The sequence below is a fragment of the Apus apus genome, chromosome 4, assembly GCF_020740795.1.
Source record: "Apus apus isolate bApuApu2 chromosome 4, bApuApu2.pri.cur, whole genome shotgun sequence".
Classification (NCBI taxonomy): Eukaryota; Metazoa; Chordata; class Aves; order Apodiformes; family Apodidae; genus Apus; species Apus apus.
Genome location: NC_067285.1, coordinates 28,179,049 through 28,201,132, shown reverse-complemented (window position 1 = coordinate 28,201,132; position 22,084 = coordinate 28,179,049). Strand labels below are relative to the sequence as shown.

General features: G+C 41.2%; 1 protein-coding gene across 1 annotated transcript in view; it reads right to left on the bottom strand.

Annotated features, from left to right (window-relative positions):
* Positions 1-11,644: 11,644 nt before the first annotated feature.
* GLUD1 (glutamate dehydrogenase 1) overlaps positions 11,645-22,084 on the bottom strand; it is a 29,059-nt gene continuing 18,619 nt past the window's right edge. The window contains exons 6-13 of the mRNA XM_051617621.1: positions 20,613-20,792; positions 18,772-18,909; positions 18,247-18,384; positions 18,042-18,122; positions 17,131-17,254; positions 15,860-15,951; positions 13,522-13,584; positions 11,645-12,997 (exon numbers count right to left, since the gene is read on the bottom strand). Coding sequence (XP_051473581.1) covers positions 12,878-12,997; positions 13,522-13,584; positions 15,860-15,951; positions 17,131-17,254; positions 18,042-18,122; positions 18,247-18,384; positions 18,772-18,909; positions 20,613-20,792 — 936 coding nt within the window. The 3' untranslated portion in view covers positions 11,645-12,877. The remainder of the gene's footprint in view (positions 12,998-13,521; positions 13,585-15,859; positions 15,952-17,130; positions 17,255-18,041; positions 18,123-18,246; positions 18,385-18,771; positions 18,910-20,612; positions 20,793-22,084) is intronic.

The following is a 22,084-nucleotide window of genomic DNA, read 5'->3' as shown; positions in this document are numbered from 1 at the left end:
GGAGGCTGTGGTGCTCAGGGACGGAGCTGGGGTGAGAGGCAAGAGGGCAATCTTCTTGCCCAGGGTGGAATATTTATTTTAGATTGCTGCTTGCTGGGCAATCAGAGGCTGCTGCAGCCAGACAGGGTGCCCACTTAGCGCTGCCTCTGTCAACAGAAGGCACTAATACCCAGTCATTCACAGTAAGTGCTCTTACCTTGGCCGCTGGGTGTTCCTCATTGCTAAGCAATATTGCCTTTTTCTTTCTTCTTCTTTTTTTGTTCTTTTTTTCTTTTCTTTTCTTTTTTTTTCTCTTCTTTTTTTTTTTTTTCTCCTGGTTTGAAGCCTTACCAGCCTGATTTCAGTATAAATCTAATCTAGACCTTACAAAATAAGACCAAAGCATAACCAAAAGCAACTGGCCGCAATGAAATAGGGCAATCCAGGCCAGTTGGAGATACCACTGTCTTGCACCTGTTGGCCAAGAGCTGTGGCTGACCAGGGCTTTTCGGGAGCTCTTCTTGACTAATGCAGTCCTAGAAGAGGCTGGCTCACCACCGAACCCAGAGACCACCACAATCTGCACAAGGACTGCATGGACTGAAAAGCCTTTAGATGACCCTCTAAGTACTAGACCATCTGCAAGCAAACATAGTCCAGGGCTTTGCACAGAGTGTCCCTATGTAATGTTCACTGTCATTTAAAGCTTTAAAAGCCTAAATATTTACCCAAGTACCAGCTCACAGAAAAAGCATTGGACTATTGCACTCTCAGTTACTGGGCAACCCTCAATAGTACTTAATTATTTAGTACTTTCCATGGTTACCTCCCTGATGGTGAAATCTTCAGAGAGTGAGCCTCAGCATTTCAGATGCCAGTGCTGTGCTAGTGGGTGATCATGGTCCATACACCACTCTCTGGCAAACCTCTTTTTTTTTCTGCAAACCATTTCTTAGTTCATATTACAAAAATTTTTGCCAGTAAATCCTGTGATCCCCTTACAAGACTGGCTCTATTCCTGCTGATTTGTGCATGGGGAACATCGCCCTGACTCCTGGTGTGCAGTTTTTATGTTCCAAAAGGCAGGTGATGTCTTCAGTGTAACTCCACTGGTTGTCACTGCCCACTGCTCGGGGCAGCACTGGCAGCAGTGCTGGCTGAAGGCACCACTGGAGGTCAGCCACTGACACAAGAGAGAAGTGTCTCTGTCTGGCCATGGAGCACCACAAGCAGCTCCCAATGCCAGTCCCTGGCACAGGGATGTGACGCAGGGCCCTTGCTGCTTCAGCACAGATCCCAGGAGCCTGATCAGTGTGTTTCACATCTCTTGTCCCAAGGGCAGATGCTGTGCCACAGGCACCCGTGAGTCTGAGTCACGTCTAGGTCTAAATTTCAGCACTTTGCTCAACAAATAAGGTCACTGCCTTATTCACAGTGCTCTTTGGCCTTGGAGTATTTGAGGCTGTCCCTCCCTTGTGCATTGCACAGGGACCTGTGTCCCAACCCAGGACCATGCCTTCCCATCCCACCTGAAGACTCCAAATGTTGTGTAAAAGCATAAATGGACATCCTTATTGCTCCTAGCAGCTCATGTGCCATCAACCCTAGAGACACGTGCAGTTATCCAACACCTGAATTCTCAAATTTCCTAAAATTTGCTTCTGAGTGTGCTCACAGCTGTCTGAGCCATAAAATGCTGAGCAAAGGGGATTCCTGTGCCAGCCTGGCCAACTGCTCAGCATGAGCACCCCCTGCCCCACTCTGACACCCACAGACCTTCCTGGTGTGGGGAAGAGCTCCCCTTTGCAGGTCAGCAGGGCAGGGGCTCAGGGGACACAGATTTTACCAGACTGTTCAAAATCCACCTTCAGCATCGTCCCTTGCCCAAGGAGACCTTAATCTTCATCCCAGATGAATCCTGTGATTAATGGTCTAACAGCTCTGCTTTGTAAGGATACCACAGAAGAGCTGCTCACTGTGAGATGGGGCGGTATCTCTGTGGAAAGAAACTCACCTTCCTAAATGTAACATCAAGAAACATGAAGCTGAATAAGCTGTTGCTGCGTTGGATGCCCTTCTCCATCTACCAGGTGAAGGCGCCATGTTGGCTGCATGCTCTGAGAGCTTAATGCCAGTAGGCTATGACCTGAAAAAATGTCAGATGTGTACCCCAGCCTCTCTCCTTCCCAAAGAGCAGCAGCAGCAACAGCAGTGGTAGGACAGGACTCGAGGAGCCTCAGCAAGCCAGGCTACTTTCTGCACTCATCCCCTCATACTCCCAGGCAACCACAGTTGCTGGATTAACAATGTTGGAGGGTATAACCTGGCTGTTCCCTGAAGTCTCTGGTTATGAACAGATTTATTGTTTGTGATGTTGTTCAGCTCCTTTTTGGAGCTGCCAGCACTGTCTGCTCCCACAGCTTGTGGCAGCACTGGGTTCACTGGGGTTTGCTGCCCAGCGGACAAAAGCAACTTTCCTTTCATGCTTTAAATTAATCTCCTACTAATTGCATAGATTTCCCCTTCACTTGAAACCTTGCAAGGTTTGGCAAATAAAGGCTGGCATGGAGGGGCCTTTCCCTGAAACCTGCAGCACCTGGGCTGGGGCTGCACAGCTGTGCCCGGGCGGGGGCCAGGGAGGCCATGAAGGGGCCCTGGGAGGGGAGGCCTGGGGAGCTTCCTGGCTGCAGATGTGGTGGGTAGGTAGGAGTGGGGTGTGTGTTGTGGGGAGGAGGGATGTTGGTGTATTGTGTTGGTGTCACTGTCATGTGGTTGCTGCAGCTTTGCTCCCAGTGCTGTGATTTCTGCCCCCAGGGTTCTGTGGTGGTGGGATGAGAGACCCTGTGGGAGAGGCTGAGGTGGCTCTGTGGTCAGTGCTGGTGGGGGGCTGTTTTAGTGCTCCCCTGGATGGGGTGTTCTACCAGCCGGGGGCATGAGTGTCCCCCAGCCTGTGCTTGTGGCAAAGGCCACTGTGTTTTGTTTCTGCTTTTGAGCTCTGTGTTTGCCTCTGGTGACTGAGCTCAGGACATGTAGATGCTTGTGCCTTGGCAGCTTTAATTTGTGTTTTCTGTGAGCTTTGCTGGCACTGCCAGCTCTGAGTGGCAGTCCTGGGCTTCAGCCATGTGTTCAGCCTGGCACAGGGTGGGGGGCAAGGTGTGGGGGGCACCTTGGGGCACAGTGATGAGCCCTTTGGAGGCAATGGGAGCAGGGGCCTTGCTCTCATTAGCCGTTGTTAGACCTGGCGCACTAACAAGCAAGGTTCACTAGGGCGTGTCCCTGTGCCAGGGAAAGGAGAAGCAGTGGCTCAGGGAGGCAGCTCCTGTTATAAAGCCCCAGTGCAATTCACCTGCACCACCTGTGCTTATGTGAGGTTAGCAAATGCAGTTACTGAGATATGTGCTGTTCTGAGGATGGAGGGGAAAAGCTGTAGCACCAACTGCACTCTAATAAGTATAATGTCTAAGTGAGGAAAATTCTCGTGCCTGTAGAGAACTACACCTCTTCATTGGTTTTCTGTGATTTTAGTCTATATGTACTAACAGAAATAAGTCCTTCTTGTATTTGAAAACTCTGGTGTGTTTTAATGCTGTACATTCTTACTCCTGTGAGGCAAACATCACCTTCACCTGTTTGTCTGAAGTGTTGCAATGGCATGTACTCTCTCTAGCATTACAGTTCAGTGGGGTCCTGCAGTGTGTCTGTATAATATAATTAGGATTTCTCCTGTGATTTTATTTCTAAAGTCTGTGTAATTTTATTTCTAAACTCATGTTCATTGGGAAGTGAAAGGGCTGGTGGTGTACTGATCTGCTCTCATGGAAGTTGCTCATGAGCCAATGATGCAGCTTTTGAAAAATAAGAAAAGGACTTGTATTTGCAGTGCAGGAGAGAAGGAACTGTCTTTCACTTTGCAATTAGGATACGATGAAGAGTGGTGTTTCTAGAGTTTCTTTACAATGTAAACACTCACCTTGCCAAATACACAAACCTGCTGGTGACTCTGAGTCTTACTGCCTTCACAAATTTCTCTCCCTGTAAATAATTGGAGCAACAGCCAAGTAGGACTAGGAAACTGCTGTTTCCTGCAAGCAAGGCCAGCTCGGGGTTACTGAGGATGTTACAGGGAACAATGGGTGCATTTACGGCTTGGCTGCTGTGCAATGAACTTCCATGGGTCAAATGCTGCTCTGAGTTATCTGAAATACTTCAGGGTTTTTCTGCATATTAGGTCAGTTCTCAACTTCTGTCAGCACCCCTAGACTTGACATTAAGGAAGGCATTAATTTAAAACAAAAAATATTACTTCACCTTTGTTTTTTTTCTGAGCATATTTTTGATTGAATTTGCTTTCAGACACGGTAAGTAATCCCTTTGCTGCTGCCAGAGATATAAAGATGCAGAGAAGCCCCTCCCCCAGAAAACCCTGGGTATAATATTTGCTATACAGTAGCATTTTCTAGTCAAGAAGAACCTGCAATGTTTGGAAGCAAACATAATTTTTGCTGTAATGCTTTAAGAGACATTGTAGAAGAACTGCTGTTCATGAAGTTATGTGATTGGGATGAAGAATGGTATTCCTAGGTCCCGCTGTGGTGTTAGCTACATGAGGAGATTAGTCTAATGAGTAAACACCTTGTTCTGAGGTAGGGTACAATTTTTCTCCTTCTCTGCAACAATTACTTGATCAACAGAATGAAAGCTTGTGCTCACAGTGTGAAAGGGCACACAAGTAATTCCGCTTGGAAGAAGGTGATCCCAGAAAAAAACCAACAGTTGTTTGTAGTGAGAGCAGCTCCCAGCTGGCTAGATGGCATCTAGGTGTGCTGGGAGAGGGACCTGGATGGCACAGGGGATGTGTGCTTGGCAGCTGCCTTCCACTGCCCCATGGTGCTGCATGCTGTGGGCTGGCCCTGCACCTGCTCTGGCCTCGGGAACTAGCTGGCAGCTCAGCTTTTTGTAGAGTCCTTAACTATTGGGGAAAAAATCCTACCTGTAACTTTGGTGCTGATTTGGTGAAATAGTTGGATAAGCTCTTGGAAGAAGCAGCCTTTCAGCTGGCCACTTCGGTGGCGTGAGCCTGGCGTCTCAACTCATTGCTGCCTGGCCCTACTAGGGCAGGCAGAGGATGTGGGGCTGCATCCCATGTGGGGCTGCATCCCACCAGCCCTTGCCCAATGCCTCTGCAGCTGTGCTGGGGCCTGTGAGTGTTCGCAGTGGGGACAGAAGGGTGCAAACCTCCCCTCTTCACTGTCCTGAGCCAGGCATTGGAAACAAGGGGTTAAAATATTAACTATGACACACCACAAAACTATTAGCTTCATCTAACACAACAAAGATTTCATCAGCAGGGTTAGCTCCTCCCATTTCTTTTTATAACCATGAATTTTAAGACCCACTGGGGATAAAAAAAATGTGGGCAAGAAGCATCTGAAACTGGATACTTTTCTATGTAAGGTTTTGAAATGCCAAAGTTGATTTAAGCAATTCTTCAGCTGCGTGTTTTGTGATGCAGTGTTTTTCTGCCCAGTTCCCGATGGGCTGTGCCCGCCTGCATCTCCCCCCGCAGCGCTGGCGCGGGAGCCTTTGGTCGGGACAGCTGTGGCATGTGTGCTGTTTACCAACTGCTCAACATGGAAAAACAAAGCTTTCATTCCTGCGCTATGGAAAACTTCTGCCAAATATTCCACGCCCTCTCACTGGGGAGGAAAGCATAATAAACACTGATGTCTCTTCACCCTTTTATGCCTTGTATATTAATCACCCTACAAGGGTTCATGCCTTTTCTGTGCTCCAGTTTGCGTTTGCCCTGTAACTACTGGGAGGAGTCCTGCTTTGTCTATAAAAAGCTGCACTTTGCTGAACGTTGTAACAGAACCGAACTTAGGGATTCACTCACCCAGCTTCTGTGGGGAGAGAGGAGCGAGTGCAGCCATGTTTGGGATTGGGAAGAAGCTCGCTGAGGAAGCCACGCAGCAAGCGGAAAGCGCTGCACAGGCGGCAGGTAAATACAGAAGGCTGCTTTCCCCCTCCTGTGCCTGAGCTGTAACCTGTGTGCCCTGTGTCTGCCCCGGCAGCTGGCAGCAGGTCTGTCTCTTGGGCATAAACTCTGTAGATCCTCTCCTCAGGGTGTGGTCAAGGTGCTGCAATTGCCTTTAACACTCTAGGAAATGAAGGCTGATATTAACCACTGGTCTTTCACAACTTCTCCCACTCTGGCTTTTTCTGTGTGGGTGTCTAGGTGATGCACTGAGAGGATGGTGGGAAGCTGAGAGGGGAGGCAAGGCTGTGTATTTAGGACTTTGTTTCCAAACATTAGCAGCCATGATAAATACAAACTTCATAGTAGCATAGTGAATTAGCTTCCTGAAGCTCCATGGTCTCTGATCTGCTGCTCAGTGCTGCACAAGTATGTGCAGTTAAATCGGCTCTGCTGAGTTGTCAGTGCCCCAGCCCCACCAGCACTGCAGCCAGACAGCCCACCAAAAGCACCAGGAGCTCAGGACACCTGAATCAAGGTTACCCCTGTGGAGTGGCTTGCTAAATCAGCCTTGAATTTAAATAATGTGCCCCTTAGATGAGCCATTGTTAGTGAAGCTAACACAGATCTACACTGGTACAATTTCTGAGTGGAGACTGCTTCATATCTCTCTACAAGACATTTAGGTAAACTCTCAAAACCAGGTATTTTCTCTGTGACTTCAAATGCAGTTAGAGATGCTACTTGCAGGATATGTTGCCAGCGAAGCAAGTGGAAAGCCTGCTTCTTTATTACTATCCCTCCTTGGTTCAGTTTGCTAAGAAAAGAGATGTATAATCCCATACCCACTGCCCCCTTTTCCAAAGAATTTGTGTTTATGCTTAAACCTACTGCTTTTATGCTGAAGCACAAAAGAAAAACAGGACATGGGCAATTGGAGGGTAATTAGTTTTTGTTTAAGTGAGGATTTCTTAATTTTGTTGTTGCTGTAGAGCATCCTTAGAAATGCACGGTGTGTCGAGGCTTCTTGACGTTCCTAACTTTTTTTAATGAGGAAACATTATCTGTGGTTTCCTATGCTAGAAGACTGATGTGGATGCCTTGGAAGTGGTATTTGTCATCATGGAGCTGAGTAGTAGCTGATCAAACTAAGTGTTTAGGAGTCAAACTCCTAGAGCAAAGTTTTTAAATAGCAGCAGCATTCCTTCCCTTCTGTCATAAGCACTTAAAGCTGAACCAGTTCTCAGAAACCAGTGGTCTAAAGCCCTTTGCCTGTACCTTGCACACAACTTCAAGTCCTGTGCTGCAGCATGTCTTTTCCACCTGAAGTTGGATCCTGGAACAACAGGGGGAAGTCACAGGCAATGGCCCAACTTCAGTCACTTCTGTACCATCAGCACATACCTTGATGACTGGCAGTAAATACGCAGCACAGAATGCTGAACTCATGTCGAATCATTGTCAGTACTGCACCCAGGCCTGGAATGATGATAGAGATACTCTCCAATTCCCCTTTTAAATGAAAATAAAGGGGGAGTTTATGCCATGTTTTTAACTATAACAAGATTGTCCAATTGGTGGTTCTGCAACTAACTATTCATTAACTTGTCTCTGAACCACTTGTGTTGTGCCTGCATGTGCGCTGAAGACACAGTCTTAGGACCCGTTGCTAAGTGGAAGTAGCACGACTGGGCTTTGCAAGTATCTAAAATTAGCACATACCCCATGATTCCTAAAAGGAGCCATGATGTCAGCTGTGATTGCAAAGGGAAGCATTTTCCTTAGCCACATCTTACGAGCAGCGTAGGTAATTCACCAGTTAGGAAACTGCAGCAAGAGATGATGCATCATGACAATTAGCACATCTTTTAAGCATTGAAGTATCCTACAAACCCAAGGGGAAATAAGCCAGTTTTTTTACAGTACACTTAACTAAAAGAGCCATTCAATCCAAGCCTGGAGATCTTTGAAGTTTTAGCCACTCCCTGTCCACTTAAAATGTCCCTTCTCACCTTCCACAAGGAATCTGGCCTGCTCAGTCAGCCCCCATTCAATGTCTGTTATGCAGTAGATGTTTTTTTAAAGGTAGTATTTGGAGCCAGGGGGAATAAAACAAATACAGGTTCAATGGAAGGCTACTTATGCCAAACTTTCATTTGACTCTTGTGATCAAGTCTTCCCCAATCATAGCTATTGGTGGCCTATCACCCAAATATTTATCACTGTTTTCCAAGCTGCAGTTCCTCCACTTTAAGACAGTAACTTCTCTTGCTCTTCATGTCTCTTCTATTGAACGTTTTTATACCTTTGAAACTAGTCTGATCTCTCATAGAATAACATTTTCTCTATCTACAAGAGACAGTGTTAGACTAATCACTGGATGTTGGTGCGCTGCTCTTACAGCGTGCTGCTCCAGACAGCAAGCATCAAGCCTCATGCAATGGGTGAGAGAATCTTTACCAGCCAACTGCCCAAGCCTCTTTCCTGCAGATCTCAGCCAGGCTCAGCAAAAGGAAGGTTTTGTTGCACCTGGTTCTCTACTAGGGTTTGTTTCCTGACACTGTAGATGACAGAGGTGGTAACATCTGTAATCTTTATCTGTACCAAGACACATGATGATGTGGGGAACTGCAGTCAACTTCCTAATAGTACTTCCCTCCACTAGACCAAGGTGCCCATCCTTATTGAATATTTTTCAACTTCTAGCCCTGAAACATTTAGTGAACCCTTCTAAAATGTGATTACTGAGTTTAGGGCAAGGGTAAAGACTGCTTGGTTTACACTTGTTTTTCTCCTAATTTCAGTTAACACGGTGGGTCAGACTGTGCAGCAGGCAGTGGAACAGGCTAAGGATGCTGGTCAGAAAGGTATGGGAATGTTTCTGTTTCTTTCAGTGTCAGGCCAGTGAAACCCCAGATAGGTCCCCCAACCCTGCCTTGCCCCTTCTCCCTCATCAGGTGGTAAAGGTATTGCAGTGATGTTGCAGTTACCTTTTTTTTCTGTTTTAAAAGCTCTGGATGAAGTCTACAAAGTTGCTGAAACCGGTGAAAAAACTGTAAAAAACATAGCGAATCAAGCGACTTCGTGGGGCAAAGGCTTTGGACAATGAAGAGAAAAATGTTAACACTGCTGAAATTTTTGTAAACAAGTTTCTACTACGTGTGCTCTTAAATAAAGATAATACTGACACTCTACCTGGCTTGCATGTATTCCTTGGGAGTCCTTTGGTTACGCATGAAAGTAAGACAATGGCTGGTCTAGAAAGACTGGATTGCATCACAGAGCACACAGCTAAAGCTGTGCTATTAATGCAGAGCAACACTGGTTATTTTTATGAGGTAAGGGATGGCTTGGAGTAGGCATAAAGTCAAGGACTTGTGAGTTGATCTCCATTTTGTCACTGAGTCATGATTGTGTCTGCAAGTTACAAAGCTGAGCACCTCAGCAGCCATTGCAAGACAAGGTAAACACCTGTGTGCTTCTGACTGCTTGTGCTTCTGGTCTTATCTGTAAAGTTGCAATTAGATACTGTGCTGATGAAGCCTCAAGTGTCTTAAGGTATCCATAACGCCACTAGAAGAGCACTGTGATACTCTAATGCTAAGAGCAGAACAAGGCATCGCTGCCAGCAGACCACTTTGCTCACCACTGCTTAACACTGGATCATTGGTACAACTTCAACAGTTCTGCACAGCTCCATATTGACATGTCTGCAGCACGCAGTATGGCAGTGGAGCCATTTACCACTCTTGCAGGGCTCCTGTAACATGCTGATGGAAGAAGGAGAACTGACCAAGTTTGGGCTGTAAAAAAAAAAAAGCCAAACTACCCAGCATACACATAAGCTGCAATGAGTAACAAATCTCACTCACCAAATTACAAACAGTAATTTAGAGGTCACTTACTTGGTATCTTGAAATAACAGCAAGAATTACTGTTGTTGTTTTAACACTTCTTTCTGATGGTAAATTGAAAACCTCAATGAAACAGATGTAGATTCAAGTTCTTTGCTGGGATGAAAAATGATTTTTCTACTTTTCTGTGCAATAGAGATTTTTGTACTTAGTGGTTTGCAAGAAGCATGTAACTCCAAACACTGTAGTTGTCAACCTTATGGAACTCGCAGCTTCAGAGTACTTACTGAGCCACTATTCAACACAAGCTGCCTACATAATCAGCATGCAATACTGCATGAGACATTACAAACACCTGCTATGGTAAGGATGCATTTTGCTCTAGGTAGTAGGTGTGGTGCAGAGCAGGCTCAAATAAGTGCTTAAAACTAACTTGGGGTGTTGACTGACTCCCTGCCCAACTTCCACAGTTCTTGGGGAATATCTAGTGGCATGTGAGTATGAGCAATGATAATACTGCTAACTAGAAGATATGAAACTTGTCTGAGTATGTAATACATAAGGTAAGGAGGGGAGTATTCCCCAAGAAGTTTGTTTGAATTTACAGGGAAAATCCTCAGTGTGGCTCGATTTATAACCTATGCCCCAGAGAGTGACTGTTTGCTTAAATTGGGACTAGGAAAAGGCTAGAGTTGCTTTGCACCCAAGCCTCTCAAACCACAAACTTACAGTAACTGTGACATTTTACCACTTTCTTCTCTCTGTTGTTGCTAGGTCTTAAAAGGTATGTCCTATAAAACATAAGGAATATGCAACTTTATTTCTTTAACTGTCTGATGACAGTAGGACTGAGCTCAATAATTCATCAGTGTGGCTTTAAGGTACAAGACTGTTTCAGAACAGGCCATCTATCATAACAAGTCTGGATTCACTGAATTTGATTCTTGTTTTGCTACAACCAAATCAGCTGAGGTGCTGTAGTCTCAAATCAGCTCGAATAGTTCCAGTTAGCTAGCTAATATCAGCTTTCCATATGCTTCAACATTGAAAGAGTCCCATTTTTCAAGTTCGCACAGCCAAACTAGAGGTGCCTCACTAGCTAGAGAGAAGAGGAAATGCGGGGGAAAGGATGGAGAGCAATAATAAATTGGCCAAGTCTCTTTACTTTTACTGCACTTCACTTTCAACAACTCTGCTGCTGGATAATGTAACTTTGCTTTTAAGATTTTTCTCTTTTCAATAATACAATTATTTGAGTTTTTAGACTCAAAGTTTTGATGGGAGTAGGTTACAATTTGTCAGAGTTAAATTGTTAAAAATAATCTTTGTTTAGCTTTACTATCTAATGTTTACATAAAAATTGCACTGAAAAACATGATCCAAGATACAGCTCTCAAGTTCAGAGATCTGTATCTTGATCACAGTAATTTTTTCATGCTCAAATTTTTTACAAATTAAAAAAAGTCAGTATATATAGACACTACACTTTGATCTTGTTTAATGCTAGATATCAGTATGTATGATGGAGTAAGCCACTGATTAAATGTATCACACAGGTTTATTGCTCCTTGCTAACTCCTAGAATAGTTCTTCACACAAATTTGAGAGGACACAGTAAAGACTTAAAATTATTTACCAAATATATCTAACTTGAAAAGTCTTGTTGACAGGCAAGTGCTAAGACAGATCTGTATTAGTGAGCCCTTCAGATAACTGAGACAGTATCTTATCAGTAGGCTTGTAATGAATTAATAGGTGAGTTGTAAAGGGTCTGATTGATTGTATCTGCTGAAAGCTATTGCATGAAATACAAAACAGTAATACACCAGCATAGTAGGTTTGGAAAAGTCAACCTTTTTAATAACTGCTCTTCTCTCCAGGTTATGTCATGCAGTTACAAAGTAGTTAGAAAAAAAGCATGAGTTTCTGGGAGGGCCTAGTTGTCTTTAAAAAAAACATTCATATTCATTACATAAATAACATCTGGTACTTCAAGGGGACTCCACTGGACAAAAAAGCCTTACATCTTAAAAATTATGCTTGATCCAATATTGTGTTGAGGTCCACTTTGGTGTATTCTTAAATGTTCAAAACTCTCAAGACCTCCCAATGCCAAAAAAAAAAAGGCTGTGTGTGCTAAGACAGTGGATTAAGTGTATAGCAGCATTCTAGCTCCTCTGTAGCTTGGCCAATGATTTCTGGGATCACTTTCACTCTAGTTGTTCATTGAGGCAGTATCTCATTTTCAGAAAGCCTCTGAAAAGACTGAAAAAGAATTCCAAAAAAAGCTAAGTATGATTGCTTACCAAATTCAGAGTATCCCTTTAAAAAAAAAAGGAAACTATAGTCAGAATAGTTATGTAGATAATTGATTTAAAACATAACTAGAGTTGCTCAATAGTGTCAGCTTATAAAAATATTAGTCTGTCACCTCTACATACTTCATGGTGATAGTCTAGCTTAAACAAGCAATAAAAGGCAGTCCTATAACAGCAGCACAGTTAAAGAAAAAACATTGCCTAAAGAGAATCAGGCCTGAAGCTTTACTACAAATAAAAATTAGACTCCTATCAAAGTTAATCCCTGCTGGAGGCCCATTCTTTCTTTGACAATGCCACAGCATTGATCATACAAGGCCTTACGGAAAGTGCCAAAACAAAAATTATATCATTAAACAAAAGTGCATGAAGTAATAATGAGCTAAGTGCTCATTTAGTACAGTATCTGATCTGAAGTCTGAGAAGTGGCTCAGGTGGCAAGACCACTCTTTCATACATGTACCATTTTGTTTTGTAGACAAAATACCCAGAACAGCCCCCACAAGTGCAGATGAACTGTTACCTTCAGATACATACTTGTATACAATTTCCTAATCCATGGATTTTTTTTTATTGTAAAAAAAAAAAAAGGGGCTAGTTTGGACTGAAACTAATTGAGAATAGATCCACTATAATGTCAGAAGAAAAGAAAATTTTGTGGTTACATGTAAACTTGTGATAAGCTTTCTCAAGAAGAGGGTACATTAATGGCAAGAGGGATGGAACAACAAGGAGCGGTAAGTGCCTGTTTATGTGAAGGTCAGGCCAGCCTCATTGTACACTTTGAAGACCTTCTCAATTGCATTGACATAGGCAGCTGTTCTCAGGTCCAGACCCAGGTTGTACTTCATGGCAGTACGCATGATTTGCTGAAACAGAAAAGGTTATATGTGATTTCTGCAAGTCTCTCCATAGGAACTACACTAGCTTTTGCTTGGAGGACCCAGTTTAGGAGTACAGGAGCTGCAAGATTGGTATCAGAGCTCTGATCCTTTGTGGATCAGTTCTAAAATTTCTTGATTCCCCTTATAACTGAGATCTGAATGAAAGGAGGGAAAAAAATCTTTCCCAGATGACTACAGCTCCCTGCTTCAGGTCTTGGATCCATGTGTACCTCAGATATGGGAGAGACAAGATATCTCAAGTAGTCATTGCTCCACTAATTAAAAATACTGCATAGAGGGATTAATCTCAAACTGCTGATGGTAAAGCAAAGCACTCTTAGGTGTATGTCCTAGTTTACTTCCTGATTTCATGTATTAGTCTCTCATGTTTACTATACCCAGTTAAAGTTGACCATCCTAGTACAGAACAGAAATACCTCTGCACAAACAATTAAAAAACTGTCACAAAGTCATGCCTTTCTTTCTATACTGAGTAACATCACACTTACCCGGGCAGAACGCTCCATAGTATAAGCCAACCCAGAGTGGACAATGTCTTTTTCAGATGCACCCTGCAAAAACAGAGTAAAATCAGGATTTAATCCAAAACATTAGTTCTGTGTTAGGGACCATGACATGCTGGATTCCTGTAATTACTCAAGCTTACTTGCTCATTTTCTTCTAATGACTGGTGTAAGAATCTAAACCACCTTTTCTGTGTTACTGAAGAGCTAATTATGGTTAATTCAATTCTAAAACCTCAGATGTAAGCACTGAAGTCTTTTATATGCCTGGCTTCTAGATGCATGATGCTAGTATTTCTAATTGATGTTGTAACTACTGTTTCCACCCTTCAGAACACATTAAATGTTAAAAGACAAAAGATCCCAAGAGTTAATAAACTCTAAAAGCTACTTGCAAATTGTTTTGATGACAGGTGTTAGGAAGGGCATGGATCCCCAATTAATACACTCAACACTGTATTAGCCTTGAGCAACTCCAGAATAACTTTGTTCCCATTAAAATTTAAATACATAGAACAATAAATAATGGAAGAGTCTGAATTTGGGTGTGTATCAGCTTCAATCTTCCATTAGCCTTTCTGCTGTAACTTACTAATAATTTGAGACTTGTCTTCAGGAAATGCATTATTTTCCTCAAAATGTCTATTTTGGCTGGATGTAGAAACTACTAGGCTGGTTTCTATGGCTTGTGTTTAAAAGCTCACAGGAATTAGCTTCAGCCACAAAGCCTATCTACCATGCTGTTTGTTTAGCCTAATATTCACAAAATTGCTAGCATCACACTGGATCAGGCTAAAGTCTATTTCTATCATCTGACAGTGGTCTTAGTTTACGTGCACTTCCCTTGATTTCTTTCTGAGAAAGCATGGCTTAATGTTTTTCACAACTCACTGGAGTTTTTTCCCCAATCATTTGTTGCATCTTCTCCTGAACTTGTGTTTAAAAACCAAACTGACCAAACCTTTTATCTTCCTTACATACCTTGGCAAAGAACTGCACAGCTTAGCTGTCTGTTACACTAGCAACCATCCTATTCTTTATTCAGCACCTCATTTAGTTGGTTTTGTTTGAAAGCATCTTGTTCTATTTCACCCTTCCTTCCAGTGAACAATCTGTACTTACCCATTTACACATCATTCATTCTATAGATTACTGTCTTCACCCCAGAACTAGCTCAGGCCAATAGGATCTGTTCCATGTATGAGAAGTTTTAGTGGGTTTTTTTATTATTCTTGTTGTTTTGCTCTGCACTTATTCCACATTTATGTTTTATGATACAGAGACCTAACCTGCACACAGTCCTCAGAAGGCAGAGACACTCTGGATTTATATTGTGGTATCATTAGTCAGTCCATTCTTTTTCCTTCAAAACTGCTTCTAATGCTGGATTTGCTTTTTGACTGCTATGGATTTCTATGGTTGTATTTTGTCATTATCTCCAGATCTTTTATTTGAATGCAAATGGATGAGCTCACAACCCATCATTTTATATGAAAATTTCCCCACCATGTTTTACTATGCATTAAGTAACAATGAATTTTACCTGACATTTCTTTGCCTATTAATTCAGTCTTAGGGGAACATTCTCCCAATTTTTCACCCAGCTCTTGTCTATATTATCCTGGAGTTACAAAAAGAGCATATCAATCTGTCTGTGGGGTAGGATCTTGTTGAAAGTTGTTTGCAAGCTTTATCAACAAGATCTCCAAAACCAATTCTGGTAATGTTTGAGGCAGTATTTCCCACTACAAAATCTCTGTAGACTTTAATAGGTAGGATTCAAAGGCATTATAAAACCTATGTATTTATCAGGTTAGCCAGCAGAAATATCAAGTCTCATAGCAATCAAAAGCACTAGGAAAAAATGTATGTTTTTAAGTTCTTCATACTGGCCTGCAAAAAGAACAATTCCCTGCTCCTTCCTTGGGTTCCTTCCCTGCAACCTCACATGGGTTGTCTAAATAATGGAGATGATAGTTTGTTGCTCTGAAAAACTCCAGTATACCAACAGCAACATGCAACCTGACACTAATTACAAGTTCAAAACGCACTTGCATTAAAACCATAGCTTCTTAACAATATTGGAGGTATTTTTAAATGGGCTCAAGTAAAAGAAAGAAAAGAAAAAAAAATAGCTCACTTCCAGTATTCTTAAGCAGTTCAGATCATTTGCTTGCTTTATTTGTTTGGCCATCAGGCTAACTATGTGCTTTGCTTGGGGTAAAAAGCCTCTATGATAGCTACAATGGTAAAATTTATATTGCAGTGGTAATACCACAATACAGTGACAGTAACAAAAAGCAAATCAACAGCAGCTATTTACCGATATCCTATCTTGAAATTCTGCTGTAGGCACAACTGGAATAGTTCCACCATGTTTCCCAAATTTTCTTTCCAAGCTTTCCTGAACAGACACTAGAAAGGAAAAAAAGCAGAGGTAAGGTAACTGACAAGGAAAGGAATGTGCTTCCTAACCAAAGGAGCAGCCCAAGGACTTCCAGCATTCAATAAGCATGAAATGCAGACCATAGGCACTTGAGAGCAAAGGGGACCCATCTTATTTTTGTTTCCTAAGAAAAGGGAAAGATGTGATTTTTCTGTTTTTATAGGTGAATGCCTCTGATGTTAGTAGTAATGTTGCTATAGTACAGTTCATATGGCAAGCAACTCTGGATTGACTGATCCCACTTTGCTCATCTCAAAGAGCTGATACAGCAATCCTTCCTAACTTGATAGATAGCTTTAGACAAAACTATTTTTTTCCTTAGGATGTGAGCAGTGCTCTGGTATTTTGAATGGACACTTATTTAATCTTTATTCTTGAAAAATAATCAGTAGGGTTTTCTAAACAACATAACAGTATTTCAGATGATATTGATATTGAAGTTAAGAAAGACTTTTATATTAGAATTGCCATAACTATCAACCACTTAAAAACACCTTTAAAGGTATAATTTATTATTAATTATTATAATATATGTGATTATTTAAATTTAAAAACATACGTATGTTTTGTCAAGTCCAACATCCCAAGATTTTCAGATGTTTTCTACAGTCTTGATTAAAAGGAGCAATATCCTGAAGTTCTTCTCCACTAAGCTTCTCTCTCCATGTAATTAATATTCTGGCCCAGAAACTGGGAAGCACAGAATGACCTTAAGTGGAGCTGTAGGCCATAAGCACCTGTACCAATTATTGCCCTTCACATAAATCTTCTGGTTTATGTGCAGAATAACGTTACCCACTTGAACTTTGAATGCTTCTCAAATACCAAGTGTCCAGCTGAAAGGTGTTTATTAAGAAGTAATAAATATCTCACATAAGTGCCATTAGTTCAGTATTTTCATAAAACTGAGGAAAGTATCTCTTTAGGAATCGAAAGATAACTGAGAAGTATGCATTTAAGTTAAGTCATGAGAGCTGCAAGTCAGTTAGCCTATCACATCTTTCCTAGTCTTCAGTATGCAGCAGTAACAGACTTGAGGGAAAACGAGGTGAATTTAAAATAGTTCTGTATTCATTTCTCCCACATTTGGTGTTTGCTAGTCCAACCTATTAATTAAACAGTAGGCAAAACCAGAAGTGAACACTTACTGAGCAAGTGGTAGTTTGAATCCCTTTCATATTTAAAAGTCAAGCGGCCGTAGCTGACATGGTTCAAGTTTTTCAGCCACTCAAAATAGGATACTGTTACACCGCCAGCATTCAGGTAAAGATCCTGCACAGAAATAGTAAATGTCTTGAATTGTGACCATGTGAAAAAAACCAGCTCTGTTGTACTAAGGAAAAGAAAGCAGAAGTATTATGCACCAAGCCTGAGTTTAAATGGCAGTACAGAAAACAATCCAGTTGTTACTCTTATGTGACAACGCTTGCCTCCTCTGCAGTCCAGGCATTACTGATTTACACGTGGACTTGATTTCAGCACAAGAGAAATTCAGGTGTACGTGACTGACTACTTTTTTTTTAGCACAAGTTTTTAATCAAGAAAATTAGGGCCAGCTTTGGCCATCTCAATGAGTGAAGGCGGAAAATCCGTCCCTCCTAGCAATATCACTTGTTCAGGATACCCCTTTTCTGGGAATAGGTTATCATTACACCTGGATAGGTCCTATTCTTTCAAATGATCACGTAGGCAACATTTACTCTATACAATCTACAATACACATTTCTGTCAGAGCATCACCCAGAGACACAATGCTTGCAGACAAATTGGTCAGTGTATTTACTCTGCCTTCTTCCTTTGCTTAGTGGACTATTTAGTTGAGCAAATGACAGATAATACTCCAAAATGCAAAAACACAGACGTTCATGTAATAGTTGTCTTTGGTCATTTATGGTCACAGTGAGGTCTTCAAGTAATTACTACTGATCTTAAGCAACACTGACACCTGTTTCCTAGACATCAATTTTTAAAAAACACTAAGAGAATGAATAGCTATAAATAACAATTCACAGATATATTACCCTTGTAATGAAAATCAAAGGTCATAATAGAGCCTTACAGGGATAACCATGATATTCCGCTCCAAGAAGATTCTGTCAGCTTCAGGAGTTGTAGGCCCATTGGCACCTTCTGCAATAATCTGAAAGGAATCACAGCAGAGTAACTCAAGAGGTATATATGTCTGTTTCCATCTGTGCTAATTATTGAACGTGTTAGTATTATGACAGGTCTTCTCTATTCTTCATTTGAACTCTCCAACTTACTTTTGCTTTAACCTTGTGAGCATTTGCTTTAGTCAACTGCTTCTCGCTGGCAGCAGGGATCAGAATGTCACAGTCTGTTTCCAGAATACTGCCCTCAAGTGTTTGTGCTTTAGGGAAGCCCATGATTGTTCCATGTTGCTGTTTGAAAGAAACAAACGAGGGTGTTTTAAGTCTGTGTGTACTCATATGACTTCCTTCCCTTTTTCTAACTTTCAAAAAAGAAGGGAGAATCAACAGTCCTAGAAAGACAGCAGATAACATAATTCCAACCTTTACTTAGATCAGGCATAAAAAGCAAGCTACAAATCTTGGAATCTGAAACAGTAAAAAGTTCTTATGATTGAGGTAGAACTGCTCTCTGGCAAAAGACACTGATAACCACCTGGGAGTATTAAAAAAAAAATAAGTCCCTCTCAACTCTTAAAATATATGGCAAATGCAATGGTTTTTAAACAACTGAAATCACCCAGCAGTCTGCTACACACAGGATAAGCTGAACTATTTCTGCTCAACTAAGTTTCATACCAATTTGTAATCTTCTAGTTCCTTTGGGTCAATCCCATCAGGATTCCAGATAGAACCATTAAACTCTCCAACAGCAACACACTTGGCTCCAAAACGATGCAAGTACCTCATAGAATGTAAGCCCACATTACCAAATCCCTAAAGGTGGAAAGAGAAATGGAAAAGTAGTTAGGCCTTGAACTAAAGTAATTACTGCTAAGGCTTGTAGAGGTTTAAGTTTAAGTTCTTCACCTATTGGCATGTCTTGGCATTAGATGGTGTGTATAGGAAAAATGGAAGAAATCTATGTGCATTCTGGTCTGAATACCATTGTAGGAATTATGCATTGTAGCCAGCAATGTACAGTTGTGCTGGTTTTAATACTGGAAATAAAGAAGGGAATTGTTAATGCTACTATAAAAGTGTCCAAACTGTGATGTTAACCAATGTAGAAACAATGTTTATAACTTGCACTGCCTCATTTTTCTATGACCACTCTAAGGTTTGACTAACATTTGCAGGTCAGGAAATATTCTCATTTAACTTGGGTAAGGAAGGCTTACAAGTGTACAACCATCCCAGAATGGAAAGGATTAAATAAGAATATCTTTAATTCTTCACACTAAAACATACAAACTGCTTGAAAGCTATGTAGTAATTTCTAATACATTTCTGAAGTGGTCCTGTACAAAACAGATTGCCTAAACTGAAATTTAGTTAATTTCGCATTTCATTAGCAATTTTTACATCCTTACAGATGTAGAAAAACTAATTTCCTTATCCAACATCCTGGAAGTAAAGGAACTTTCATGGCAAACCAAAAGGTCACACAATCCATATAAAAAGTTTGTAGTAAGATTCTATGACAGAAAAGAAGCTGAATATTAAATTACCATATAACATAGCTCAAATGATATTTAGGATTTTTGTTTATATATTAGAAGCAAACTTCAATACAGCAGTTTGTTATGCACTAGGTTTCTTTGCAATACTGTATAATGGTTTTCCCAGAGGAATCTTCGGTTATTCTTCTGGCCATGTTTTCAAAGTTATGCTTCAGTGTCTGTTTTTTAGCCCTCTGTCAGCCATGAAAATGCCAAAGTGCAGGGAGAGGAGTGTACTGCTGGGTCTGTGCAGGGCAGAGATGTTTGTTTCAGGCCACTGGTTAACTTGAGGACAACTTGCAGGTTACAGTTCCTCTGCTATTTCTAACAATCAGTGCGTTGGTACGAAAAAAACCAAAACAATCCCTCAAATCCTCCATTTAACATACTGTTTAAGGCTGAAGAGAACAAATTATTTCTTAAAAATTTTAAGAATGATAATGCATACTACTGATTACCAAACTAATTCAAAATTCAACTACATAAACCCTGAAGTCTTATGGACACTAAAAAAAGTCCATTCAACCTACAAATGTAGGATTGGTTTCAACTTTTCCAACTGCTCATTCCATACTGGAACAAGAACATAACACCCAATTTGTTCTCTCCCTATGTTTTTTTTATTACAAAAGACTGCAACAAAATTGGTGTAGGCAGGAAGAGTGTAACAGCTCACGGAAAAGTGTGAAATACCCTGAAGAACTCCTGTAATAGGAGTTTGTTCTTGGCAGTCTATGTTTATAAAGACTAGAGATTTGGCTTTGTGCTGTCGAGTGCAACTACAAGTTCAGGTTTTAAAACCAGTCTGAAATAAAGGCCACCTATGTTGCTTGAAAAATATTTTTAAAGTTTGAGAGTAAAGGTTAACTTGGAAGTCGTAAAACCCTAACAGGATTTATTGCTATGGCCCTTTTTAAAAGCAGCTCTACTGGTAGCTTGTTTATTCATTTTTCCCCGCAGTTGAAGGAAGAAAGTTACCTGAACAGCAAATGTTTTATCCCCAAATCCAGGAGTCATTCCTAATATGCTCATATAGGATGCTTCATTGATGAAATTCTCAATTCCGTGGAAGACGCCGCGGCCAGTTGCAGAGATACGCCCATGGATCCCACCCTGGCTGATGGGCTTACCAGTTACACAGGCGTGTGCATTGATATCCTGTAAAACAGTGAGGGACTCATGAGCTAGGGAATTAATCAAAGTACAGCTGGGACAAGAAGTTGTGTACATTTAGGAGATAACAGAAAGTAGGAATTGTGAGGCTAGAGACATGATATACATTTATACATTTAGCCTGTAAAGATGATTTCGTTCCTGAGCTTGTGAGAACAGCTGCTCAAAAGTGCTCTGGCAGGTGATGGAAAAGTTGTGTAATGCAATATCGGATACACTCTGTAATTTTTTTGTTGCATTTCAGTGTATGTGTGAATATCTGTCTGTGGTTAATTAAATATGGTGGTATCTCTGTTGCACTGGTAGCAAAGAGCAGACCTTTGACAAATCAAAAAGCTTTGAAGGATGTATTTCTCAAAATTAGCTCCTATTACAGCCATAATTTCCATCATAATTCTTGACACTTTAATCTTTTAAAGGGTTCAAAGATAACTTTGGACTAGTCACAGCTAAAGCTGTTTAATCATCTTTAAAAATGTTTAGTGTTCCTTTATGTCAAATTCAGTTATTTAGGAACAACAATACAAACCTAATACCTTAATGTTGTCAGAATACAGTAACATTTGATCTCAGAGGGAAATGACAGTACAAAGGCAATATGGGAAAAGTTAGGTATTTACTACTTTTATTCAGAAAAGCAATATATACAGTCAAGCCATTATTGTTGATTTGGTGGTAATAATATTGCATTTTCTGCATGCTAGACAGCCAGCCTAGACTAAATAGACTATTAAACAAAAAAGTTATTGTTTCAAATTAAAATTAATAACTTGAAAAAATTTCATCCAAACTAGTCACTGTTTGGGACTCCCTCTTCTGTCACCACTGGTTCCCATGCTCCTACTCCCTGGGAGCACAATCACAAAGTGGCTTGGCATCCAACACAAGTGAAAAGAGTAGGGATGAAAGGAACACACTGAAATGTGTTTGCCAGCAGCCGGATGGGTTTCTGTTCCACCAGCCACATTTTCACTGGGAGGCTCCCTCCTCTCCATCACTTGTGCCAAATGCATTTGCATGTCTGTGGTGTGAGCACAAGATACTTAATGAGAGGAAGTAAAGAAGCAGACAAAAATAAGTGGAGGCATAATGGAAACAAAAACTATTTATTGTTTGAAAAAGGATAGTGAGTTAACCATAAAAAGCCAAAGATAACCCCCCTCTTTGAAAACTATAAAAGGGATGCTGGGCTTGCCACAACATTCCTAATTCACATTCCCAAAATATAGTTGCATTGTTGTCATGCTCCCTCTGGTGGCATATAGACTATAAAGATC